Below are 26107 nucleotides of genomic sequence, written 5' to 3'. Positions count from 1 at the left end.
GGACAGGGAGGCCTGGCTGAGGCCTGGTTGAGGACAGGGAGGTGCTGTGATTCATGGGGTCGCAAAGAGTCGGACATGACTGAGCAACTGAACTGAAGTGAACTCTGTTCAGTATTCCCATGAGATCATCTATATTATTTATAAAGATATTTCCACTGAATCTAATGTAATGCTTTCCTCACTGGATTAGGAAACATGGCCCCATATTAATGTATTCATGACCACCTACTGCTCAACACCCACCAGTTAGTTATCCCTTTGCAATCAAAGAATTGAAAATAAATAAGGTAAATTATATAATTAAATAATTACAATACAAGGCAAAATATGCCAGAAGAATGAACAAAAGATTATAAGCTTTCACTGGAGGAGAGATAAGCTTTGCTTTCAGTGACCCGGGAGAGCTTCAGAGAGAAGGTGGCATTTAAGTGGGTCTTAAAGAAGTAGATGGATTTCAGTAAATGAAGTTGAGAGGGGAACCTTCCAAGGAGGGACAATGATGTTAGCAAAAAGCAGGCAAGCACAAAGAAAGCTCAAGAAATGATGTATAGGTCCACCTGATGGAAGAAAATATATCAGAGATAAGAGGGGAGAGATAAAAATGCTGACAGCTAATGCAGCACTTATTATAAGCCAGGCAGCCTGCAAAGTGCTTTATGTTTATCATGCCATTGAATTCTCACACCATCCAAAAGGGCAGTTACCAATCCCACTTCTGTTTATCAGACAAGGAAACAACGGTTCAACAAGATCTTGTCCAAAGGTTCAACAAGATCTTGTCCAACACTGCACAAATAGGAAGTGGATGAGCTAGGATGTGAACCCAGGAAGTCTAATTCCAGAGCTCCACCCTGCCCAACACTGCTGGAGAAGGCACAGGGACGTTGGAAGAAGAAGGCAGAGGTCCAGGAGAACACTGGGTCAAGGAGGTGAAGGAAGGAGTTTCAAGAAGGCAAGGGTTGTTTATGATTAAAATCTCTCAAACAATTCATAACTCCAGATGGAGAAAAAAATTTTGAGGGGCTGATTAGTTGGCCGCTGGAGACTTCATGTTCAGCTGATCCATGTCAAAGGAGTCAAAATACAGAGAAGTAAAGAGGGAGTAGATGGTAGAATTGGGAGGCAGTGACCATGAGCTAATTTTTCTAGGGTTTTTGTACCCAAGATAAGGAGTGAGAGAACAGTAGCTGGAAAAGGGTGATCAGTCTGTGATTTTTGTTTTTTCAGGCTAATTTGTGTGAAGGAAATCTAGTGGAAAGTGTTAGAAAGAGACAACTGAAGTGTCAACTTCCTTTTGGAGAATGGGGGAGATGAAGAGATCAAGGATACAGGAGAAGGCTCAGAGAGCCACATAGAGGAGGAAAGAAAACTTTCTCTGGGACAAGAGGAAGTGATGACAGGAAGTGAGGCAGCAAGTAGAGGTTGAACAAACCTATTTCTGATGACTTCAATCACCCTAGTGAAGTAGGAGGCAGCTCCAGTGCTGAGAGAGGTAGGCTGGGTTGGAGGCAGAGCTTAAGAACTGTGGTCACAATTGGAAACAATCAATGCAAAGACAACAAAAATTATGTGGAGGCTGGCCTGGAATAGTTAACTGAAGAGGCTGCCATCTCTCTTTACTCTGCTGTGCTGCTTGCTCAGGTAAGAGCTCACCTGTAACAATTCACCTTCTTCGTTCTCCTTTTCCAAACCACACAGCCCCACCACTCCAGCCGTCTACATCCTGCTTCTTCCTGCTCTTGTTCTAACTCCTTCACTCATTCTATCGGTCTCACGCCATAGACTTAGGCTTGGTACTGCTTCGCTAGCCAGCTCTGACTTCTAGCTATACCAGTTCAGTTCAGTCGCTCAGTCGTGTCCAACTCTTTGAGACCCCACGAATCGCAGCATGCCAGGCCTCCCTGTCCATCACCAACTCCCAGAGTTTACTCAAACTCATGCCCATCAAGTCAGTGATGCCATCCAGCCATCTCATCCTCTGTCGTCCCCTTCTCCTCCTGCCCCCAATCCCTCCCAGCATCAGGGTCTTTTCCAAAGAGTCAACTCTTCCCATGAGGTGGCCAAAGTACTGGAATTTCAGCTTCAGCATCAGTCCTTCCAATGAACACCATACTCAATTACAATTACTCCCTTCAAGATCCCTGCTTTGTAGCTCATCTCGTTTATCAAGCATGAGCCCTGGAATCTCTAATGGCATATGCTCAAGAGGGTAGCCCTGCTGAAGACTGCAAATTGTGGTGCTGGCTTGATTTAGAGAGCCTCTGTACCAGATGATCTTATGTTGCCCTCCAAATCCACTCTCCACACCTTTCTACCTGTTCCAGCCCCTAGAAAGGGTCCTATCTACTATCTAGAGGTTACTCCATGGATAGTAAACAGGATCCCCTGTCCACTGATTTCCAGTTGGGTTAGGCCAATGGAAAGGAATGGCTGGAGTTTGGGGGTAAGTAGGAAAGAGTAGGAGAAGGAAATGGAAACCCACTCCAGTGTTCTTGCCTGGAGAATCCTAGGGATGGGGGAGCCTGGTGGGCTGCCATCTATGGGGTCGCATAGAGTCAGAGACAACTGAAGCAACTTATCAGAAGCAGCGGCAGCAGGAAAGAGTATGTGTGTGTGTTAGTCACTCAGTCATGTCGAACTCTCTGCAACCCGATGGACTCCTCTAGGCTCCTCTGTCCATAGAATTCTCCAGGCAAGAATACTGGATTGGGTCGCCATTGCCTTCTCCAGGGGCTCTTCCTGACCCAGGGATTAAACCCAGGTGTCTCACACTGCAGGAAGATTTTTTACCATCTGAGCTACCTTGGAAGCCCTTACGTAGGAAAGAGAAGGCAGGATATTTATTCCTTCAGCTCCCTCCATGTGACTGCAGACTGGCAGCGGCTGGCTCCCTCCACAAAAGACCACAGCTTCTCTCCAGAAGCTTCTCCTACAGCTCCAGCTACAACCACAACCCCAGCTCCACTTTTATAAATTCCAGTAACCACTCCCTGCCTTTTCAAGATGAAGAAATATACTATTAGTATGTGCTTCAACACCCAAGGTACTTTCCCCCAGTGTATTTCTAATCAGTCCATTAACTCTCTTCAATTCTTCCACTTAAGGATGGTATCTCTTTCTCACCAGAACCTAACTGATACAGTTCGAACCTTGAATGGGTCCAATTAGCATAACCTGAAGACACATGAAGCAGTCACTGTGAATCCAGGAGGGACACTAGGGATAATTTAGATGATGGGGAAGGTTGACCTGGATGTCCCATTGGTATCCTCAAATTTAATGTATCTAAAATCAAATCCATTATTACCATCCCTTCATCTAAATTTGTTCCTCCTTCAGACTTTTCTGCTTTTTTCCCATTCATTCTTTCATTTATTTGAATACTTTCCATTTATAGAATGCTTTCCATGTGCTAAGCACTAGAAGTTTAAAGACACCCAGAACAATGTTTCATCTCTCCAGGGGCTCATCTTTACAGGGGAGACCCACCCCACAGATGTTGGGTTGGCCATAAATGATATGATACATGCCTTTTTATAATAGTAGGAACTATCTGTTGGTAAAGCATAGAGGAAGAAACCAGGATAAGGCACAGGCCAGAAGGCTTCTCCAAGGAAGTCACTGTGATTGTTGTTGTTGTTATTGTTTAGTCACTAAGTTGTGTCCAACTCTTTGTGACCCCATGGACTATAGCCCGCCAAGCCCCTCGGTCCGTGGGATTTCCCAGGCAAGAAATACTGGAGTGGGTTGCCATTTCCTCATCCAGGGGATCTTCTCAATCCAGGGACTGAACCCACGTCTTCTGCATTGGCAGGCAAGTTCTTTGCCACTGAGCCACCAGGGAAGCCCAAGGAAGTCACTAGCTGAACCTTAAAGAACAGTAAGCTTTCGGCAGCAGAGAAAGAGGAAGAAAGCACATTCTAGGCAGTGTCAGCATGAGCAAAGAACAGAGGTATGATAGCGCACGGCATGCTCAGGAAATGAAAAGTTGTCTTGAACATCTGGACCACAGGATAAATGGTGAGTGAGCAGGCAGGCAGGGGGCTGGGAAAGGGGGTAGAGGAAGGCAGGGAATAAATGATAAGGTTTTTCAAAATGTAGGCATGGTCAGATTATGAAGGGTATTAGCTGTGAAAAAATATTTTTCATTGTTATGACACCTCATGTGGTATCATAGTTCTTCTGAAGTCTTGTACATTTGGCCCATCTCCCAGAAAAAACAGAAAGGGTTCTCTATCTTTGCCTTGCTTGTGTGCTAAGTCACTTCTGCCTCTGTGTGACCCTGGGCTGTAACCGGCCAGGCTCCTCTGTCCATGGGATTCTCCAGGCAAGACTACTGGAGTGGGTTGCCATTTCCTTCTCCAGGGGATCTTCCCCACCCAAGTACCGAATCCACATCTCTTACATCAGCGGGCAGCTTCTTTACCACTAGCGCCACCCATGAAGCCCCTAGGTGAAGGCTTGTAATAAGACAGCCAAGAAACAAAGAAAGTAAGACTTGGATTTTCAGTTTGTACTGAGGATTTTGAAATTCATGTTAGAGCTTATAGTTCTGAGGGGAAAGGTCTCTAAATTTCTAAAATCTTGGACTCTAATGGATGAAGGGTGTAGCTTTTACCATATACTATACTGTGGATTGGGCTTCCCATGTGGCTCAGTGGTAAAGAATCCGCCTGCCAATGCAGGAGATGCAGGTTCAATCCCTGGGTGGAGAAGATCCCCTGGAGGAGGAAATGGCACCCCACCCCAGGATTCTTGCCTGGAAAATCCCATGGACAGAGGAGCCTGGTGGGCTATGGTCCCAAGGGTCACGAAGACTTGGACTCAACTGAGCACACCCGCACCATGCAGCATTCTTTAGATAGAACTGGAGGGTCATGCTGGCTGCCCCTAGGGCTTTTCCTTTCCCATTCCAGATGCCAGACCCACAGGTCACAGTTGGGTAACAGGAAAGAACAGAAGAGCCCTAATGTTAAAGAGCGCATACTTTCCTACTTACAGTGCCTTTAGTCATAGGGGAACATCCAGATACAATGAAACAGGGCATAGGGCAAGATCTCCAGACAGGATACAGACACATACATTAAGGAAGAAGGAAAGATCATGAAAGATACTTTTTCCCCAGATTTCTTTCTTTCATATTTAGGTATCTCTAATTGGAAATTCATAAATGAATCTAAATGGTGTGAACTATCATAAATGTGCTAGAAGCTATCTATCAGCTCAGTTCAGTCACTCAGTCATGTCCAACTCAGCAACCCCATGGACTGTAGCACGCCAGGCTTCCCTGTCCATTGCCAACTCCCAGAGCTTGCTCAAACTCATGTCCATCGAGTCGGTGATGCCATCCAACCATCTCATCCTCTGTCATCCCCTTCTCCTCCTGCCTTCAATCTTTCCCAGCATCAGGGTCTTTTCCAAGGAGTCAGTTCTTCACATCAGGTGGCCAAAGTATTGGAGTTTCAGCTTCAGCATCAGTCTTTCCAATGAATATTCAGGACTCATTTTCTTTAGGATTGACTGGTTTGATCTTGCGGTCCAAGGGACTCTCAAGAGTTTTCTCCAACATCACAGTCCAAAAGCATCAATTCTTTGGCACTCAGCTTTCTTTATAGTCCAACTCTCATATCCATACATGACTACTGGAAAAACCATAGCATGGACCTTTGTTGGCAAAGTAGTATCTCTGCTTTTTAATATGTCATCTTACAATAGAGGCTACAGCATCTTTCTCTTTACGTTTCATATCATTTACCTTAATTTACTAATTCGTGGAAAATATGATGTCATTGCAAAGTTGTGCTGTGCTTAGTCATGTCTAACTCTGTGAAATTCTGGACTATAGCCCACCAGGCTCCTCTGTCCATAGGATTTTTCAGGCAAGAATACTGGAGTGGGTTGCCATTTCCTTCTCCAGGGGATCTTCCTGACCCAGGGATCAAACTTAAGTCTCCTGTGTCTCCCGCACTGCAGACTGATTCTTTACCCACTGAGCCATCAGAGAAGCCCAACTGCAAAGTTGTTTGGAATTCAATGAAGTGGTACTTCCTTTAGTCAAAACAAACTGCAAGAGTTACTTCTAAATATTTTTGTTGTTTGGGGCCCAATGTCCATAAATAAAGTGATTTAACTAAGTGAAGAAGTATTTTGAACAAGTGTATATCTACTGTGGGTCAGTCTGAAGGGACCTTATTTGATGAGGCAGCCTGGTTTCTAGCTTTGGCAGAGATTCTAGCTATTTACTGGGTCTTCTACTCTTGTCACCTAGCTTATTTAACTTCTATACAGAGCACATCATGTGAAATGCCAGAGTGGATGAAGCACAAGCTGGAATCAAGACTTCTGGGAGAAATATCAACACCCTCAGATATGTCAATGATACCACTCTAATGGTAGAAAGCAAAGAGGAACTAAGGAGCCTCTTAATGAGGGAGAAAGAGGAGAGTGAAAAAGCTGGCTTAAAACTCAACATTCAAAAAACTAAGATCATGGATTCTGGTCCCATCACTTCATGGCAAATAGATGGGGAAAAAATGCAAATAGTGGCAGATTTTATTTTCTTGGGCTCAAAAATCAATGTGGATGGTGACTGAAGCCATGAAATTAAAAGATGCTCCTTGGAAGGAAAGCTATGACAAACCTAGAGCGTGTGTTAAAAAGCAGAGACATCATTTTGCCAACAAAGGTCTGTTAGTTAAAGCTATGGTTTTTCTAGTAGTCATGTATGGATGTGAGAGTTGGACCATAAAGATGGCTGAGCACCGAAGAAGTGATGCTTTCAAACTCTGGTGCTGGAGAAGACTCTTGAGAGTCCCTTGGACTGCAAGGAGATCAAACCAGTCAATCCTAAAGGAAACCAACCCTGAATATTAATTGGAAGGACTGATGCTGAAGCTGAAGTGCCAATACTCTGACCATGTGATGCTAAGAGCTGACTCATTGGGAAAGACCCTGATGCTGGGAAAGACTAAAGACAAAAGGAAAAGGGGGTGGCAGAAGATGAGATAGCATCACCAACTCAATGGACATGAATCTGAGCAAACTCCAGGAGATAGTGAAGGACAGGGAAGCCTGGCATGCTGCAGTTCATGGGGTTGCAAAGTCAGACATGATTTAGCAGCTGAACAACAACTACTACTCTCTTTGTTCCCATCATCTTGAAACCAAGAAGGCTTATAATTGTGCACTGAAATACCTGTGGGATTTTGGAGAAAATTTGCCTGTCACTCTTCAGAGAGCATCTATTCTGTATCCTGGCCCCTTTGTCTTGACATTTGCCACTCAATACTGCTTGGAATTAATTAAACATCTAAACACCTCAGGTGGAGAAGGCAATGGCACCCCACTCCAGTATTCTTGACTGGAAAATCCCATGGACAGAGGAGCCTGGTGGGCTGCAGTTCATGGGGTCGTGAAGGGTCGGACACGGCTGAGCAACTTCACTGTCACTTTTCACTTTCATGCATTGGAGAAGGAAATGGCAACCCACTCCAGAGTTCTTGCCTGGAGAATCCCAGGGACGGGGGAGCCTGGTGGTCTGCCATCTATGGGGTTGCATAGAGTCGGACACGGCTGAAGTGACTTAGCAGCAGCAAACACCTCAGGACAATGTTTTACAAAATTATTATTAAAATGTAATGTATATATCATGATGCTACTCATGTCCTTTTTTAATGGACTGGTGCTTTTCTTTTCAGTTAGTCTTATAAGTTTCTTGGAATTTCAGAACAAGTATTGGAAGATCATAGCTGTAACTGAGGTTGCCACAGAAGACCTCACTGGAAGACCTCACTGAAAAATTTGTTTCCATTCCCATTTTCCTTGAATGTGACAGCAATGAGAAGAGCTGAAAATGGGCAACTACATGGCCCATATGCATACTTTTGTATGAATTGAATAGAACATACATTCCTCTGGGCATATGCAGATCACAATGGGAATCATGGCTTAGGGAGCAGAGTTACAAGCCAGATTTCAGCCCCCATTCACTCCCTCAGCCTGGGATGCTTTACAAAGACTTGCACTCAACCTCAAGTCAGCTTAGTCTCTGATTGTTGTTTAGTTGTGTCTGACTCTTTGGTTACCCCATGGACTATAACCCGCCAGGTTCCTCTGTCCATGTCCATTTCCTCCTCCAGGGATCAAACCTGCATCTCCTGAGTTAGCAGGCAGATTTTTTACCACTGAGCCGCCAGAGATGCCTGAGTCCCTGATGGATTAAGGTCATTTGCCTTCACTCTAGTTATCCTCTAAAAGATAAGGGAACCCTCCCTGGAGAAAGATAACTTCATCAAAGCTTCTACAGAATTTTCACACAATGTTCAGCATTCATTTAAAAAATGATCAGGCAGGACCAAAAGAAAAAGCAGACAGTAGAAATACACTTGCAGACAACTCAGATATTAGAATGATCTGCCATGGACTTTAAAATAGCTGTGATTAAAATGTTCAGTAAAATACATGATAGGATAGAGAACTTCACAAAGAACTGGAATATATAAAAACCACGAACATAAATTCTAGAACCCTAAAATTCTGGGTCACATATATGTAGATTGCAAGTTATACTAATGGAAAAGTTGTGAAGAGAAAAGGGAGGCGAAGAACCTGCAGAGCACGGGAGGAGGCCTTGGGAATGCAGCCCTGGAAAAATAAAAGAACCTCAAGCAAAGCCCTCCAAGGGTCTGGTACCTGAATTCCTGACCCCACAGTGGGGAGACAGCTGAGCTGCCTGAGGGGCAGTGTGCCAATGCAAGGCTGCAGGGAAGTTTTCAGGGGCATGTCAAGTTTTCTAAATCCTAGGAACAGTGTAAGGAGTTTGAAAAATACACCTGGGTGGACACAGAGAATTTTTAAGGTCCAAAACCCAAATCTCTCAGGCCATGATGGGGTCCAGAAAGAGGCTATGAACCATTCCAACCATAATACACAAGAGGAGCTGAACTTTTGAATAAACAACCAGACAGCCAAAGAAAGCATCTCTGTCTTAAAAGAAAGCAACTTCTTCATTTCATCTACTAAGTTGTGTTTGACACTCATGTTTTTAGTTTCAGGAAAAAAATTTGGAGTTAGACTCAAATCTCACAAAGTGCTGTTATTTTTGCTATTGTTGTTTCAAACGATCACCACTCCCCTTCTGCGCCTCTGGTGTGTAGGAGCCTATTTCAGTTGTTCTTCTCCACTGAAGCTTGGCTCCTTAGGTTTAGAACTCAGCTCTTGGAGCTGGTCATAGAGACCCAGTTTACCTACATACCTTAAGCCGTTTCTTGCTGCTTTATAGCAGGCAACTCCCAGAAGGAAACATTTTTGTTTCTTGGTTTTCTTGTTCTCTCAGGGTCAGCAAGGTTCCACCCTTCTTCATCTCCTAAGGACCCAGAGAGTCTGGGCATGCTCCTGTCAGTTGATGTTGATCTTCCCTAGAGCATAAAGGATTCCCTTTTGTCAAGATACCCAAGGCATGAATCCTTGTGGTTACTTGTTTGGGACGTTCTTACGGCTGTTGCCAAGCTCTCATTTGGACCATAGTGAAGGGAGCCCAGCTATAGCTCTCTACAACTTGGTCTTCAAGGTGATGAATCACTATCATCATTCATGTTTTGTTAGTTTTCCTTTTTACAGTGAACACATTTTAAGCCCCAGATCTATGATTTTGATGGCTCATTTGTGTGTACCCCAAAATACAAATTTAACAGAGAAGACTTCACTGGGTTTGTACTACTACATTTGATGCTGATGGAATTTGAAAAGTGGGTAGATCTACCAAAAACATCCACTGAAAATATGAATATGGAATTGACTGTTGGCTTGAAGTTTCTATTGGGTTCTGTGGGCCTATATCATTATGTGCCACGTGGTAAAGTGATTCTTTCACAGCTTTTGTTTACTGGAGTAAGTGTGAAACATTTCTTTTTATACTGTGCTATGACATCGTAAGGCCTTGGCACCATGTGATTATGAACAGAAACATGGGAACAGTACTAGGTCATACTGACTAGCCAGAACAGACTTACACAAATGTTTTAAATTATTTAAATAAAAGTGTGACATTAAAAGTTCTTAGAAACTTATTAATCTTTGGGCATATGAACAGGAGTCCAAGTTTGAAAGACTTGCAATAAATATTGCTCCCAAATGGCCTCTATCTAGCCATGAGTCCCAGAACCTACATTCAAAAGCCATACTAATGTTAATTTAATTGGCATGAATGTGCCAACATCTTTCTTTTTTAATATCTTGAAAATATGAGTTACCTGGTTTTTATTCAATATTTAAGCACCAGCCTTTTACAAAGGCAACAGAAGTCAGCTTTTTAAGAGCTGTATGTAAGTCCTTTCTTTTTGGTTTAGTTTTCCTTTCATTCACTCTATCTCCTCACTGCCAGTTGATGTTTCAAAACATTGGAGATCTCATTTGAAAAAACAAGAGACAGAAGAGATGTCTGTAGTTTGCAAAAATAATTTTACTTAATTTTAAATGACGCATAAATTGCTAACCTTCTTAGTTTCACTGTACCTCCTATGTTCTATGTGCTTCTAACCAGTGAGAAGCAGCTTAATTTTTTCAAAATTAAAAGTCTGCAATGACTTTACTGACTTACACTTAATATTATTGATGATACAATTGAGTTTGTATCTACCATCTCACTATTAGTTTTTTATATTTTATGTTTTTCTTTTTCCCTTCTTTTGAAATAGATGAATATTTTATGTTGGTACATTTTCTTCTTTATTAATTATATACTTTTTTACTATTATTTAACTGTTCCTCTAGAGAGTATGACATGCATTGTTGACTTATTATTCTATAGTATATATATTAATACTTTTACCACTTCCTAGATAATGCTAAAACCTTAAAACATTTTAACTCCATTTATGCCCATGCCTCCTGTGCTATTGTCATCATTCATTTAATTCTATACATATTCAAACTACACAAGGCTTTATGATTGTTGTTTTGTATAGGATATATTTATTTAGATTTACCCACTTGTTTACCTGCCTCCTGAGAAAACTGTATGCAGGTCAAGAAGCAACAGTTAGAACAGGACATGGAACAATGGACTGGTTCCAAATTGGGAAAGCTGTACAGCAAGGCTGTATATTATCACCCTGCTTGTTTAACTTATATGTAGAGTACATCATGTGAAATGCCAGGCTGGATGAAGCACAAGCTGGAATCAAGACTGCCAGGAGAAATATCAATAACCTCAGATATGCAGATAACACCACCCTTATGGCAGAAAGCAAAGAGGAACTAAAGAGTCTCTTGATGAAGGTAAAAGAGGAGAGTGAAAAAGCTGACTTAACACTCAACATTCAAAACACTAAGATAAAAAAAAAAACAACTAAGGTCATGACATCCAGTCCCATCACTTCATGGCAAATAGATGGAGAAACAATGGAAATAGTGACAGACTTTACTTTCTTGGGCTCTTAAATCACTGCAGATGGTGACTGCAGTCATGGAACTAAAAGGAAGGCAAGCTCCTTGGAAGGAAAGCTCCTTGGAAGGACAGCTATGACAAACCTAGACAGTGTATTAAAAAGCAGACATTTGCCAACAAAGGTTCATATAGTCAAAGCTATGGTTTTTCCAGTAATCATGTATGGATGTGAGAGCTGGACTGTAAAGAAGACTGAGCGCCAAAGAATTGATGCTTTTGAACTGTTGGAGGAGACTCTTGAGAGTCCCTTGGACTGCAAGGAGATCAAACCAGTAAACCCTAAAGGAAATCAACCCTGAATATTCTTTGGAAGGACTGATGCTGAAGCTGAAACTCCAATACTCTGATGCGAACAGCTGACTCACTGGAAAAGACCCTGATGCTGGGAAAGACTGAAGGCAGGAGGAGAAGGGGATTACAGAGGATGAGATGGTTGGATGGCATCACCGACTCGATGGACATGAGTTTGAGCAAGCTCCGGGAGATGGTAAAGGACAGGGAAGCCTGGCATGCTGCAGTCCATGGGGTCAAAAAAAGCTGGACACAACTGATCAACTGAACAACAACAATCTTTCATATAAATTAGCACAGATACAGAAAAACAATTGATTTCAAAAGCCAGTCTCTTGGGAGATTGGGATTGACATATATATATACTACTACATGTAAAAGAAATAACTAACCAGGCTCCCCTGGGTGGCTCAGTGGTTAAAAATCTGCCTGCCCATGCAGGGGACACAGATTTGATCCCTGGCCCAGGAAGATTCCACATGCCACAGAGCAACTAAGCCCGTGAGCCACAACGACTGGGCCCACATGCACCCTAGAGCCCGTGTTCTGTGGCAAGAAAAGCCACCACAATGAGAAGCTCACACAACTGAAGAGTAGCCCCAGCTCACTGCATCTAGAGAAAGCCAGTGCTGCAACGAGAAAAGGGGCCCACACACAGCAACAAACACCCAGCACAGCCACAAATTAAAAATAACTAATGAGAACCTACTGTATAGCACAGGGAAGTCCACTCAGTGCTCTGCGGTGACCTAAATGGGAAGGAAATCTAAAAAAGAGGGGACACATGTATCCATACAGCTGATTCACTTTGCTGTACAGTGGAAACTAACACAACATTGCAAAACAGCTATCTCCAATTAAAAAAAAAAAAAATCCAGTCTCCATTATTTCCTTTAGGTCTTCCTCCAGAGCTGCATACAGATATACAAAACAATTTTGAGACCCAGCCTTGCGTGTGCATGCAACTTAAATTTGTTTGACCCTGGGCTTTCTGCCTGGCAGCTGAATACAGAAGAATATCTTAGCTTCTTAGAAGGAAAGATGAAAATTTTTCAGATTCAGGATAGTCTCTCAGGACAAAAAAATAAATAAAAGTTATTTTGGTTATTTGCTCATTTAGTAAATACTTATTGTATGCCTAGCAGTGTGTGCTGGGACCTGTGGGAGAAAGTGGAATAAGACATGGTTGCTCATCAGAGACTCACAACCCAGTGTGCAAACACACAACACAACGTAATACAGTAAATGCAATGGGACTTTCAGGGAGGCCAAGAGAATGGGTTTCTTAGGTTTGGGGATGAGGGTGACTTCTGGGAAGAATCTGAAGAAATAAAAATCCAAGATTATGCTGAGGAAAGGTAGATCACAAAAAAAAAAACAAAAATACTATGAATAAAAAAAAAATAGTATTGGAATGCTGTAACCTCTGCATTGGCCTAATCTGCCTGGGACACCACAAAGAAATTTAGGGAGGCTTCATTAAACCTGAGCTAAGTGTGGGTGAAGCCTAAGAGCCCACTGCCTCCAGGTCTCAGCTGAGATCCCCACCAGTACCATCCAGGTAGCAGACGCTTTGACACACCACCCAGATCTCCCTCCAGACTAAAGGGCTTACTCCTCCAGCTACTGGTACACAGCCCTTGGCTGTCAGCTCCCTCCGGGTATTAGTTAAGTGTTAGTCACTCAGTCATGTCCAATTCGTTGCGACCCCATGGACTGTAACCCACCAGGCTCCTCTGTCCATGGAATTCTCCAGACAAGAATACTGGAGCGGGTAGTCATTCCCTTTTCCAAGGCATCTTCCTGACCCAAGGATCGAACCCAGGTCTTCTGCAATGCAGACAAATCCTTTACCTTCTGAGCTACCAGGGAAGCCCCCTCCAGGTCTCAAAAGAGTTGCTGCACCCAAAGCCATGTGCCCTTCCCTGGGTCCCCAGTGTCTGGCCCACCCTACCCAACGCAATAAGGCCCTCGCTCCCCAGCTCAGGGCAACTCTGAGGATCCCTTTCAGCTTCTGAGCTTCCAGTCAGGTTGGTTCAGGTCTTTTACTGAAACTGGATCACAGCCTGACTCCTCCCTCGACCCAGTCCTGCTTCTGTTCCTTCTCTTTCACAGGTGTTAATCCCCCAAGCACTCCCTAATGAATATCCTACGTGCTGGCCTCCATCTCAGCATCTGCATCACAGGGAGCAAACCAGCCACACCTGTCAGCAATATTCCTTAGAAACACGAGCAAACAGCTAGAAAATCTCAGTAATCAGGGGACTGTCTAACCTATAACTGGGTTAACGAATGTATATTCCACCATTTGTTTGTTCCCAGCTCATCATCACACAAAAGCATTTTCAAAACTTCATTCTGATCTTTAGGGTTGAAACTACAGCCAAGCCATAACTCAAAATATGTTTTCTCCAAGACCCAAACATACAGAGACATTAATCCTGATTTACACGTGGACACAGAAGGTCCACTGAGGTCAGCCAAGACACACACACACACTCCTCAGAATCTCTGGAGGACTTAATCACTCGCTTCGGCAGCAAAAGATATCAAAATGGGTTACAGGTTTATAAACCTATTAACTGAATCACTTTGCGGTATACCTGAAATACTGTCAATCAACTATACTTCAATTAAAAAAGAATAAATAATGTACAGCCATGGCTAAGAATGATAGCTCCATGAAGAGCATTTTTATTTAAGCCACAAAACTACCATATGTGTTCACTGAATTCAGTACAATGACTCCTCCTCAGTCCATTTTCACAGACAAGGAAACAGGTTTAGAAAAGGTAGACGGTTGCTCAAGAGTACAATGCTGTGCAAGGGGGTAAAGCTGAGATGTGAATTCACACAGTATGACTGCAAAGACCCTCCCCTCCCTCCATCACTACCACACTGATGTACATGCCACCCCCTCACCCCTGCATGGGCAGAGTGTCCAGCATGGCCACTAGCACACAGCAGATGCTCTGAAATCGTTAGTTAAGTTTGGTCTTTACTCTTTAGCTTTCCTCCTCTCTATTCTCTGCTCTTCACAATCTCCCAGCCCAAAATATCACTTTAGAGTTCAGTGGGAGTGAGGGATGGGTAAGGACAGTCAGGATGGATCCAGGAAATATTACTCTTATCCCTACTCTTCCCTTCCTAAAGTCTAGTCATGAGCATATACTTGTTTTCTGTTTAAAATCTTTTCAGATAATTATTACAGATACCATATTAAAAATATCACAAATCTAAAAGGAAACTTTCTACCATCACTTCTCAAGTTTAAGTTCATGTTTTATGTGCCTATGTCAACTTCTAGTTCTTGTCCATGAGCATATGCAGTCTTTATATTTACAAAATCATCACACATTATATATTTAGATGTGTCTGCTTACATTATACCATATATACTTTTCCAGTAGATTTGTCTTATAACCCAAATAAGCAGCGTGGTAAAGCTCTGCAGATAATGAAGATACCTTTCTATGTAACTGGATATTTTCATTACAAGCTTCCCTTTTGCTTGTGGGGGCGGGGGGGAGGGGGGGGAGATGACTTAGCCTAGTTAATCTGAAAACTGATACAAAAATGTATCAATGTAACCATGTAAAAATCATATGACAGTCACTGGCCTTCTCTCTTTGCTGTATGTTCCTCAAAGCCCACACAACTCACCCCCTGGGCCTGGCACAAAGTAAAGGTTCAAAACAATACTTAATGAATGAACAGATGATTCTTCTCTGGGCTGAAGAGTGAAGCTGTAAGATTCCTTAGGAGGAAGGACAGGAGACTCCAAAGTTAAGCCTGAAAACGGGGCAGGATGAACCAGAGGGAACAGGCAGAACAGGCCGGAAACCCCATGGTAAAGGCCAGCTACATTGGTCAGGAGGAAGCATGTGGTTTCCTGAATTATATCCGTTCAAAGCCATCAACCTCTGAAGCATGACATACAGAGATCATGTCAAGGATCCATAGTGCTCCTTCAGTCCCACTTTAGAGTTGTTTCTAAAAGGGTGTTTACATTTATCAAAAGGACTGTAGAGGTCAAGGCAGCTGGAAGAGAAAAATAAGACTGCAAAAAGAAAAAAAAAAGAGAGAGAGAATAGGTACACCTCAGAGAACATCCCTATACAACATCATTAGGGGAAGATTCTTAAGCTAGAGTCCACTGGGCTTCCTCTGGGCAGCACAGTGAAACTTTACAAAACTGTGAAAACACTGAAATGGGTATAAATTGTGCCTGTGTGTGTGTTTCTGTCTAGAGATCAGACCTCAGATTCATCAGATTCTTATGCCCTTTGGTTATTGAGACTGCTACTTCTTCCACTTTATCAATGCAAATGGAGCTCTTCTAAATCCATCATTATTCTTTAGGGGCTGGAAGTGGGCATGAGAGGTGGTAGGAAGGAGAGAGAGAAAGTAACTAAGCCCTGGAAGACCTATTAATTGAGTGAATAGATGTGAAAGGATTACAGAGGGTTCTGCATATATAAACAAGGGCCTATAAATCTTAGCGCTCAGTATTTTTATTACTCTATGACAAATGCCCTATGCTTTCCCAGCTTCACAATAACCCTAAAAGGTCAGCATAAGTCCCATGTCCTATTTATGAGACTCAAGAGAGACTGAGTAAAATTACTCCCAGGTTACACGGCTAATGATGGAGTTCAGAACTATCTAACTCCAAAGCTTGGACTCTTCATCTCCACCCCATGACCTGAATTACTCACCAGGCTTTCAGTCTGAAAGCAGCCTTTCCTGCTACCCTTAAGTACCTTAAGTACCTTAAGCTACCCTTCCTGCTACATCTTAAGTCCAATAGTCTTTCTCTCTGAGTCTGTCCATCAGAACAGGCACTGAGCCTAAAAATTAGTTTCTTCAAGCCAAGGCATAATTTACTTGTTTATATAATAGGGCCCTGGTCATCCCACTCAAATTTATACACTCAAGCCAGTTTCTCTCACATGGTGTGTGTTAGTTGCTCAGTCATGTTGGACTCTTTGTGAGCCCACGGACTGTAGCCCTCCAGGCTCTTTCGTTCATGGGATTTTCCAGGCAAGAATACTGGAGTGGGTTGCCATTTCCTCCTCGAGGCACTCTCACAGGGTATCAAGTGTTAATTAAAGATATTACCACACTTACCACAATTTTAACTCCTTTGCCTCTCCGATGCAACCAGGTCAAAGGCCAGAAGAGAAGAAATGTTTTCTAGTAGTCACAAACCAGAGTGAAAAAGCTCCAAACTAAGTCTCCTATTTTCTGGTTTCAAAACCCATGCTCAAGATTGCAGCTAAACATTAGCTACTAAAATAGGCTCCCTAAAACACAGGAGAATTCTGATAAATGTACTATACTCAACACTTCCTGTGTGTCTGCACTTTACACACATTATCCCTATGTTTCCCAAGAGGCAAACAAGCTGTTAGATTGTTACTTCTCACGAGCTTAAGCAAGTCTCTCAGGGTCACACGGGCAGTGAGTAGTAGAACCAGGACTTAAACCCAGGTCTGCTATCACCAGCGTTCTTAACCATCCTCTTCTCACCGTGTCTACACAACCACCGTGATTCATGCCACCCAACATCTCCTGTTGGTTTTCCCTGGAGCCACTTCCCTGAAATCTTGAGAGGAGAACCATGGAAGCAAGACAGACAGACTCTTTCAATAGCAGGTCCGGGTTTCAGGTACAGCTGTACCTACTAGCTCTGTCTAGTAAGAGGTAACTCGACCTTCCAAGGCGTGTTTCCTCACCTAGGGGATGAAGCTCACTGTTCCTATTTCAGGATCTAGAAGACCCTGTTTCAGGGTATAGGTGTTAACGTGAAGGTTGGTTACCTTTTTCCCTCCTCAAAGCACTAAGATGAAAACTAGTGTCGGGCTTTCTGAGCGACCCAGTGGCGCTCGACTTCAGAGTCCTTCCACCGCCGTAACTTCCTCTCACCCCTCTCCACCCTCGTGGCTGCCGCTTAATTTCCCCTCCATTTCAGTACGTTCTCTTGCCCCGCAAGAAGGACTGGCCTTGGACGCTGAGAGTCTACCTACTTCTTTTTGTCCCCCGACGCTGGGCTTGAGGGTCTCTCAGGACCCAGCGCGTCCCGCAAAGCCAGTGTCGGCTGCGCACGCCGCCGCGCGTCCCGCCCCGAGGGGCGGGGTGTGACCAGAAGTTTGGATAGGAGGCGCTTGCCGTGGGAAACACCCCGCCGCCCGCGGAGCTTCCTCGGCGGCGCAACCTCTCCGGCCGAGACGCGCGCGGAGCGGCCGGGAGGCTTTGCTGCACCCGGACCCCCGTGGCCTCGGTCCTCCCGCAGCCTCCGCTCCGGCTCGCCGCGCCGCCGGTCATGAGGCCGCTGTTTTACCGCTGCCACAACACCACGTCGGTGGAGAAGGGCAATTCGGCGACGATGGGCTGGCTGCTCTTCAGCACGGGCCTCGTGGGCAACCTGCTGGCCCTGGGACTGCTGGCGCGCTCCGGTCTGGGGTCGTGCCCGCCGCGCCCGCCGCGCCCGCCGCCCTCCGTCTTCTACGTGCTGGTGTTCGGCCTGACGATCACAGACCTCCTGGGCAAGTGCCTCGTGAGCCCCTTCGTGCTGTCCGCCTACGCGCAGAACCGGAGCCTGCGGGGGCTGCTGCCCGGATCCGACAGCTCTCTGTGCCAAGCCTTCGCCTTCTTCATGTCCTTCTTCGGGCTCGCCTCGACGCTCCAGCTGCTGGCCATGGCCCTGGAGTGCTGGCTTTCCCTGGGGCACCCCTTCTTCTATCGACGGCACCTCACCCCGCGCCGGGGCGCAATGGTGGCGCCGGTGGTGGGCGCCTTCTGCCTCGCTTTCTGCGCGCTGCCCTTCGTGGGCTTCGGGAAGTTCGTGCAGTACTGCCCTGGCACCTGGTGCTTCTTCCAGATGGTCCACGAGGAGCGCTCGCTGCCCGTGCTGAGCTACTCGGTGCTCTACGCCAGCCTCATGCTGCTGCTGGTCCTCGCCATCGTCCTATGCAACCTGAGCGCCATGCGCAACCTCTACGCCATGCACCGGCGGCTGCGGCGACTCCTGCGCCCGGGCCCCAGGGAACGCGCCGAGCCGGGCGCCGGAGAAAGGGAGGCGACCCCGCTGCACCTGGAGGAGCTGGATCACCTCCTGCTGCTAGCCCTCATGACCGTGCTCTTCACCATGTGCTCCCTGCCTTTAATTGTGAGTTGGCCGCGCTAAAGCTGCAGGAGACGGGCGCGCGGTGGGCCGCAGGAGAGGGGAGGGACAAGTGGGGCGTGCTGGGCGCGGTGCAAGAGAAGCTGCGCCCAGAGACGCGAGGGTTTGGTCCGGTTCCGCGGATCAGGTTCCGTTCCCTCCGCAGTCCTCAGGAGATAGAATCTAATTTGTTGAGCGAAAAGAGGTAAAGCCACAGAAATTTAGGGAAAGCAGGAGCCGGACTGTGTCCCCTTAGCCCGGCAGAACCTCTCCAGTGCTGTCTGCTTTCCTCTGAGAAGGTCTCAGGACCATTTTTGCACCTCAGAACTTTGAGAAGCGGAACTTGGTTTCTCCTTGGCAGTACGAGTCCTTTTCCACTTTCCGATGGCTAAGCGAGGTTTTATTTCGTTACACCTGCCCATGATTTTAGTGGCATCAGAAATGCGCAAATGACATCAGGGCGTTCTTTCCACCCCACCCCCCGCCCCCGGTGTTGGCCTGGTAAGGGAATAAGGGAAGGTGTAATCCTGCCAAAGTGATTTGCAGGCGCGAGTGACTAAAAGCGTGGGTTTAGTTTAGTCTTGTTTTTTTTAACTGGTGTGTAAACTTTGAGGAGTGGAGGGCGCCCTTTCCCGTGCTGACGCTGCAGGGGATGGTGTCTGCAGAGGCGGAAAGGCTGTTTGGACTAGCAGGTGTGGAGGAAGGTTTCAACTGGTTGTGTCGCTCTGATAACCTGTCTCCACTGGTGTTGTTTCTGTCTTGGCAAGCGAGGTGACATGAGAGCCATTATCTTGGGTTTCAATTTACTGATGCAGGTGGTGGTGCAGATTGAATTACTTCATCGTTTTGAAGGTATTTCCTCCTGTGAGCCCTGCCAAGACCCTTAGGAGTGGCTGAGGCTAGAAGTATTGCTCCTCTTTCTCTCCTGACTCCACAGTGTACTTGTTCAACGTGAACAACGTTTAAATAAATTCATTGTCAAGTCCATGTTTTTGGAGTCCGGAGGCTTATGTGAATAGGAAAGTTAAGTTTCTTATGGCAGTGTAGCAGTTTTGAACATTACTTTCAAGGGTGGATGAAAGTGACATATAATGTGATTTTTCCCTTAAATGAAGGTCTTAGTATTGGGCCAATAGTTGTCTGGATTAGGATCGGAACTCCCCAAAATAAATAAATATATAGCTATATAAACAAAGAGATAAAGATATAGGCAGAGATATTTAGCAATGGTTTTCAAACTTTATCACACTCAAACTCATCAGCAGCGCTTTTAAATACATAGCTGGCTGGCCCTGTCCTCCAGAGCTGCTGATGCAGACATTTTTGAAGAATTCAGCATCCTCCACCTCACCTGCTGATGTGGAGATCACATTTGAAGAACCACACTCTGAACCAGGAGTTAGCAAATCAGAGCTAGCTATCCAGAGAGCTGGCAACAGCAACATTTTTTCGTGGATCCCTAGTTTCAGCAGAGGGCGCTCTTCCTATCGGATTTTCCCTGTAATGGACTACATTCTCTAAACAAGCCCGTTGTTTATTCTGTGTGTTTCTTAGTCAACCCTCTCTTATAGGAGCAGTTTTATAAAGTATCTTCTAGAGAATACTATTGATCATCAGAGGTTTTTTGAAAGTCTAGATTGTGTTCCAACAGATATCTTGAATAGAGTATGTATTTTGATCACTTTCAGAAGTGAATAAATTTGTCATAATTTCAGTAAACCCCCAAAATAAATAAAATTAAAAGGCCGTTCATAGAATAAATATTACATTTCTAACACAAATCAATTGACTTGAAAATATCAATTAAAATAACTTAATACACAGGAAAATTGATATTGATGAATACTGCATAAAAATAAAATGATTTGTCTTCATAATTTAAACATCATTCAGTTACCCAGATGCCAACTAACCAAGCATTCTCTAAGAGTAAGAATTATATCTTTCTGGACTCCACTTTGAGGAGAAAGGAGCAAATATAAAGATTTAAGTCATATGAAATGTTTTCTTTTTCAATCAACTCAAGTGTATAGCCTGTTGCCATCCATTTATTCATTCATCTCAGATCTGGAACCTACAACATTCCAGGCACTGTAATTCATTGCAGGGAATTAAAATGAGAAAAACCTCACATCTGTCCCCAGAGCTATAATCCTGGGGGTGAAAGGGAGTGAGTAGGGCCAGAAAAGAGTTTAGAAAAGGAAAGGATTAACTCCTAATTGATAAAATAGTAATACTAGCTAATTATTTAATTATTATTATATGCAAGGACCTGTTCTCAAGGTTTTACTCATACTATCTCATTCGAATTTTGTAATGATGCTGGAAAATAGGTTCAATTGTCCCTATTGTATAGATGAAGAAACAGAGTAACTTGCCTGAAATGTCATAGCCAGTGAGAGGATTCTATCTAACCTGGATAGTCAGACTCTAAAGCTGATGAGCTTAACCATCACTTCAAAGAGGCTTCTAGATGGGGGTAATACTTTAGGTTGGCCTGGAAAAAAGGTAGGATTTGGGCACATGATCAATTTCCATATCTGTAAAATGGAGATAATGAACATACTTAATAGGATTTTTGTGAGTATGAAACAAACTTTTTAAAGTAAAATGCTTAGAATGGTGCCTAGGAATATGAAACTCTGTATGGGCATTAGCCATTATTATTACTCTTTGTGTTATTGAACAGTTATAATGGGGGAGGGCTTCCAGATAACCTCTGTCTTCCTAAGTGCACTAGATGGGAGTATCTGAGCCTGCTGAAACGATCTACTGAAAAGAGAATAAAAAGTTAAGGAAACAATTATGGGAACATACATCTTCTCATATCCCTGACTGCCTTGAGTGGGTTTGGTCTGTGCACTTATTTGTAACCCCTCCCATTAATGTTGAGTTTGCATATTTTCTGGTCCATTAGCGTCCATTTTGTCCCATTATGAATTTAAAAATCTCAGTGGGCTTGGGGGATGTAAGGGTATTGAGAAAAAGCAGTGCTGGTCAAAACAGCAGTGTTGACTGAATGGCAGGAAAGGGATGAAGCAGTTTGCAGGGCTACCCAGAGACCAGAGACCTCAGGGAAGAGCAAGACAATAGGAGTGGCTAGGCACAGGTATATAGGCTTATCTTTCTGTCCCTGAATTACAGTGCCTGGAATGTTGTAGGTTTCTTCCTAGTCTGAAAAGAGGATGCCAACCACAGAAAGATAAGCATCTGTGCTAAGAATAACTAATTTACATGAGTTATCTCCTGTCTTTCCACTGGAATGCATGCATGCAAGTCGATTCAGTCTTGTCTGACTCTGTGTGACCCTATGGACTGTAGCCCGCCAGGCTCCTTTGTCCAGTATTCTCCAGGCAAGAATACTGGAGTGGGTTGCCATGCCCTCCTCCAGGGGATCTTCCTCATCCAGGGATCAAACCCATGTCTCTTACATCTGCTGTATTGGCAGGAGGGTTCTTTACCACTAGCGGCACCTGGGAAGCCCCTCCACTGGAATATTTCCTGTCTTTTCACATTGATTAAAGGTTTGTGTTTCAAATGGATTCACAGACATAGAAAACAAACTATGGTTATCAAAGGAGAAATTGGGGGGAGGGATAAATAAGGGATTTGGGATTAACAGATACATACTACTATATATAAAATAGATAAAGGACCTACAGTATAGTAGAGAAAACTATATTCAATATCTTATAGTAACCTATAATGGAAAAGAATCTGAAAAAGGATATATATATATATATACACACACATATACACACATATGTGTGTGTATATATATACATGTACACACATAGATGTATATATGTGTATATATATGCATCTATGTTTGTGTATATATATATGTGTATGCTATACACCTGAAACGTATATCAGTTACACTTCAATAAAAAAAGTTCAGAGAAAGGGAAGTTTCTGTTCATTGGTGCCTCCACACATACGACATTTCACGTGTGACTTATTTCTGTGCTAAGAATCAAGAACAGGAAGGAGGCAGAAGAAAGAAGGGGAGAAATTTAGTATGTTTGGGAGTCTGGTGACCCTGTTTGTAAACAATTCAGTGGACTGGATCTGTCCCACTTCAGCTCTTCCTCTGCACCGCCAGGTAACACTAGCCCTAAGCTCTGACTCCCGGCAGGCTGGCTCCAGGGATTAGCCTGGGGCTTCCAGGAGGACCTGCACCATCCTGGCTCCTCACTTGCACCCATTCGTGACAGTGGCCAAAATGAATATCACAAGGCAAGCTGCCATAGTCTTATGGAAAAATAATGTTTCATAAGTGAAGTAAGGGAATTTATCGTGGCCATAGACCTTTTGCTATCCTAATCTAATGTTTTTCTTTAAAACAGTATCGTGCTTACTATGGAGCGTTTAAAGCTGTTCCTGAGCAAAATGGAACCGCTGAAGAAATTGAAGACCTCCGAGCCTTGCGCTTTCTCTCTGTGATCTCAATTGTGGACCCTTGGATTTTCATCATTTTCAGAACATCGGTGTTTCGAATGTTTTTTCACAAGATTTTCATAAGGCCTCTTATATATAGAAATTGGCACAGCAATTCTTGCCAAACTAACATGGAATCCAGTCTATAACTATGTTACCCTCTCTCATAAACTCAAGAATATATCACATCTTCTGCAAAGAACCATGAGCCACAAAAAAATCTTATAATTTATATCCTTAAAAGGTATGTTCCATAACAAAATATCTAAATGTATTTTCAAAACTGTTTTGTTCATTCTTAATAATGTGTTGTCCCTCTGTATTCATGAATCAGTTGAGTAGAGTTTTTCATTTTGAGTTATAATAGCAACTACACTTTCATATATTGTAAACTGGTAGCTCAGTTGCTAAAGAATCTGCCTGCCAAGCAGGAGACCCAGGTTCATTCTCTGGGTTGGGAACTGCGTTCAATCCCTGCATTGGGAAGATCCCCTGGAGAAGGAAATAGCAGCCCACTCCACTGTTCTTGCCTGGGAAATCCCACGGACAGAAGAGCCTGATGGGCTACAAGAGAGTCGCAAGAGACGGATGCAATTTATCAACTAACCCAAACAATGTTTAAAGTCTTAAAGCAATTATAGTGATTGTTTCCATGTTTGTACTTGTTGTCCCTAATTTTTTAAGGAGATCTTAGGCCTCTGGGTCTTTATTTAAATCCAGAAGAAACACCACTGTTTACAATTATGTAATAGGTTGTTCTTAAATTTTCTTATTCTCCTTATTTCTAGTGAAACTTGATTTGTTTATTATGTGTCACAATTGCTCCTATTTAAATCTTTTCTTTGCCACCTGATGCAACTACAGTCTGAATTAGAGATGCCCCTCCTAAAAGGGAGGTGCAAAACGTAACTAGATCAGGCATTTGGAGGATCCTTCTCTGGCCAACCCCTGAGAGAAGGCTCACTGCCTTGTGTGAAGAGCCAAAGCTATAAATAAGTAAATTCGAGGCAAGGTGTGACTATGGTCTACAATCCAAAGAAGAAAAAAATTCCATTTATCCTTTAAGTCCAATTTCTTACCTGGAGGGTGTCAGTAGGCATAAAAATTTGAGAGTGGGCTACAAAATGTTTCAGTTTTTTGGAACCTCCATTTTGTAGGTTTATCATATTGATGGATTCTTTGGTGGGGAGGGATTTATTGTTCTTTGAAAGACTGGGATGTATAATTTCCCAGAAAGCATGTTTACTACACATGGCTATAACAGAGCTGGGCATTCAGCACAGCAACAAGCTCACCGGAACTCAGTCAGTCTCAGCTGAGCATGGTGGCGATGACCTTAACACCTACCTGTTAAAGCCATATTCTGCCTTTGGGGGAGATGGTAAGAGTTCCTGAGAAATACAGTTTCAAGCTGGAGCAGGATATGGCTCAGATGGAGCACAACCAAGCACTTTAACTGTACATTTAATTGTACATCATGTTTACAAATGTTAGCAACACTATGACCAAAAGGGAAAAGTGGGGAAAATACAGCTGCAGCTGTTAAACCAAACAAGAGACTGTAGACCCAGCTTGCAGGGAAGAACTTTCACCTTGGGTAGAAGAATACACGGGGGCTTCAGAGGGCTTTTGGCATCTGTGGTCCCTTTGTACCCAACACAGACTCTGAGCTGGAGAACCAGCTACATTTGAATAGCCTGAGATCCTCATTTAGTCATCCCTTCCAAAGACCAGAGTATTTGCCTTATTTCCGGTTTAGCAGCAGCCCCATTTTTACCTCTGGTTTATCTCAGAGGTGGTATTAACCTGGAAATATATGTGTATTTTTGTGTGTACCAAAACTGTGAAATGGTCAAATACAGGAATACACAAATTATAATCTGAAAGCGTGATGTGATGCAAAATACACTCGTTTTCAACTTTAACTCTTGCTTGTGTACTTAATGTGTAACTGCCTGTGTGTTTTATTGTCAGAGGAAGTTCGTTTTTTTATGCTCTCCTTTTGGAAAGTGTTATGATCATTGTTAAGATCATTTGAAAAGTTCCCAGATGAATCAATAAACATAATTTTATAATATTTTGCAAAGAAAATTACTTTTCTTCCAATGAAAGAAAAGAACTTCATGTTTTGGTTTTGTTTCATTGTTTTGAGTAAAAGTTTACCGGCAGCCTTTCATTCCCTAGCAGTTTAATAGAATGAATTTTTATAGACTGTCCTATTAGCAAATTTGTTACTTTAAACAATTTTGCATAGGTTTATCCAAGGAATTAGTGGTCCTTTCTGTCTAACACAATGTAGATACACCATCTGTATGAAATGCTTAAGTCAAAAGTCAACTTTTCAATGATCTTCATTGATTTATTCATTATATTATTAAATAAGTTTTAATTGACACATACCTTGTGCCAGGCAATTAGGTGCTGAGGAAAAAAATACATAAGACTTAGTTCTGGCCCATAAGTTGCTCATTGTCCAGTGGGAGAGACAAGCATGTAAATAGGTTACAACAGAGTATGGAAATCCCAGTAATAAATGTGCATGCAGAGTCCCATTAGAAGAGGAAATCTGAACTCGGGGTTACATAGGGTAGGGTTATCACTAACCCTAACTCGGGGTAGTTCTGTAGGGTTGTCAGAACTGCACAGTGAGAAGATACCGAAGTCAGGTATTGAAGATGAGTAGGAATTTTGACTCCAGTTGAAAACTAAAGAAAGGACTAAAATAGTCCACATAAGAGGAAATATGTATGGTTAATAAATGTAAA

General features: G+C 43.4%; 1 protein-coding gene and 1 long non-coding RNA gene across 4 annotated transcripts in view; one reads left to right on the top strand and one right to left on the bottom strand.

Annotated features, from left to right (window-relative positions):
- The window catches only part of LOC133066363 (uncharacterized), a 158205-nt gene extending 140350 nt beyond the window's left edge, over positions 1 to 17855 (bottom strand). For 2 of the 3 annotated variants that reach the window (XR_009695125.1, XR_009695124.1), the window contains exon 1: positions 17767 to 17855. This is a non-coding gene — a long non-coding RNA (uncharacterized LOC133066363). Of the gene's footprint in view, positions 1 to 16867; positions 16934 to 17766 lie in introns of all 3 variants that reach the window. The other variant, XR_009695126.1, reaches the window with a different exon arrangement.
- Positions 17856 to 17889: 34 nt separating this feature from the next.
- Positions 17890 to 25267, top strand: PTGDR (prostaglandin D2 receptor). Its single transcript, XM_061157368.1, has 2 exons — positions 17890 to 18908; positions 23252 to 25267. The coding sequence occupies exons 1-2, from the start codon at positions 18063 to 18065 to the stop codon at positions 23489 to 23491; spliced, it is 1086 nt and encodes a 361-aa protein (XP_061013351.1). The 5' UTR covers positions 17890 to 18062; the 3' UTR covers positions 23492 to 25267.
- The last annotated feature ends 840 nt before the right edge of the window (positions 25268 to 26107 follow it).

The sequence above is a fragment of the Dama dama genome, chromosome 12 (genome assembly GCF_033118175.1).
Source record: "Dama dama isolate Ldn47 chromosome 12, ASM3311817v1, whole genome shotgun sequence".
Taxonomy (NCBI): Eukaryota; Metazoa; Chordata; class Mammalia; order Artiodactyla; family Cervidae; genus Dama; species Dama dama.
Note: the sequence above shows the minus strand (reverse complement) of the source record. Positions and strands in the feature narration are given on the sequence as shown.

What these genes read in the sequence shown, in the direction of transcription:
- PTGDR (XM_061157368.1), top strand. Translation starts at nt 18,063, where the DNA reads ATGAGGCCGCTGTTTTACCGCTGCCACAACACCACGTCGGTGGAGAAG. An exon ending in TGTGCTCCCTGCCTTTAATT is followed by an intron (nt 18,909 to 23,251) that starts GTGAGTTGGCCG and finishes TCTTTAAAACAG; the next exon opens with TATCGTGCTTACTATGGAGC.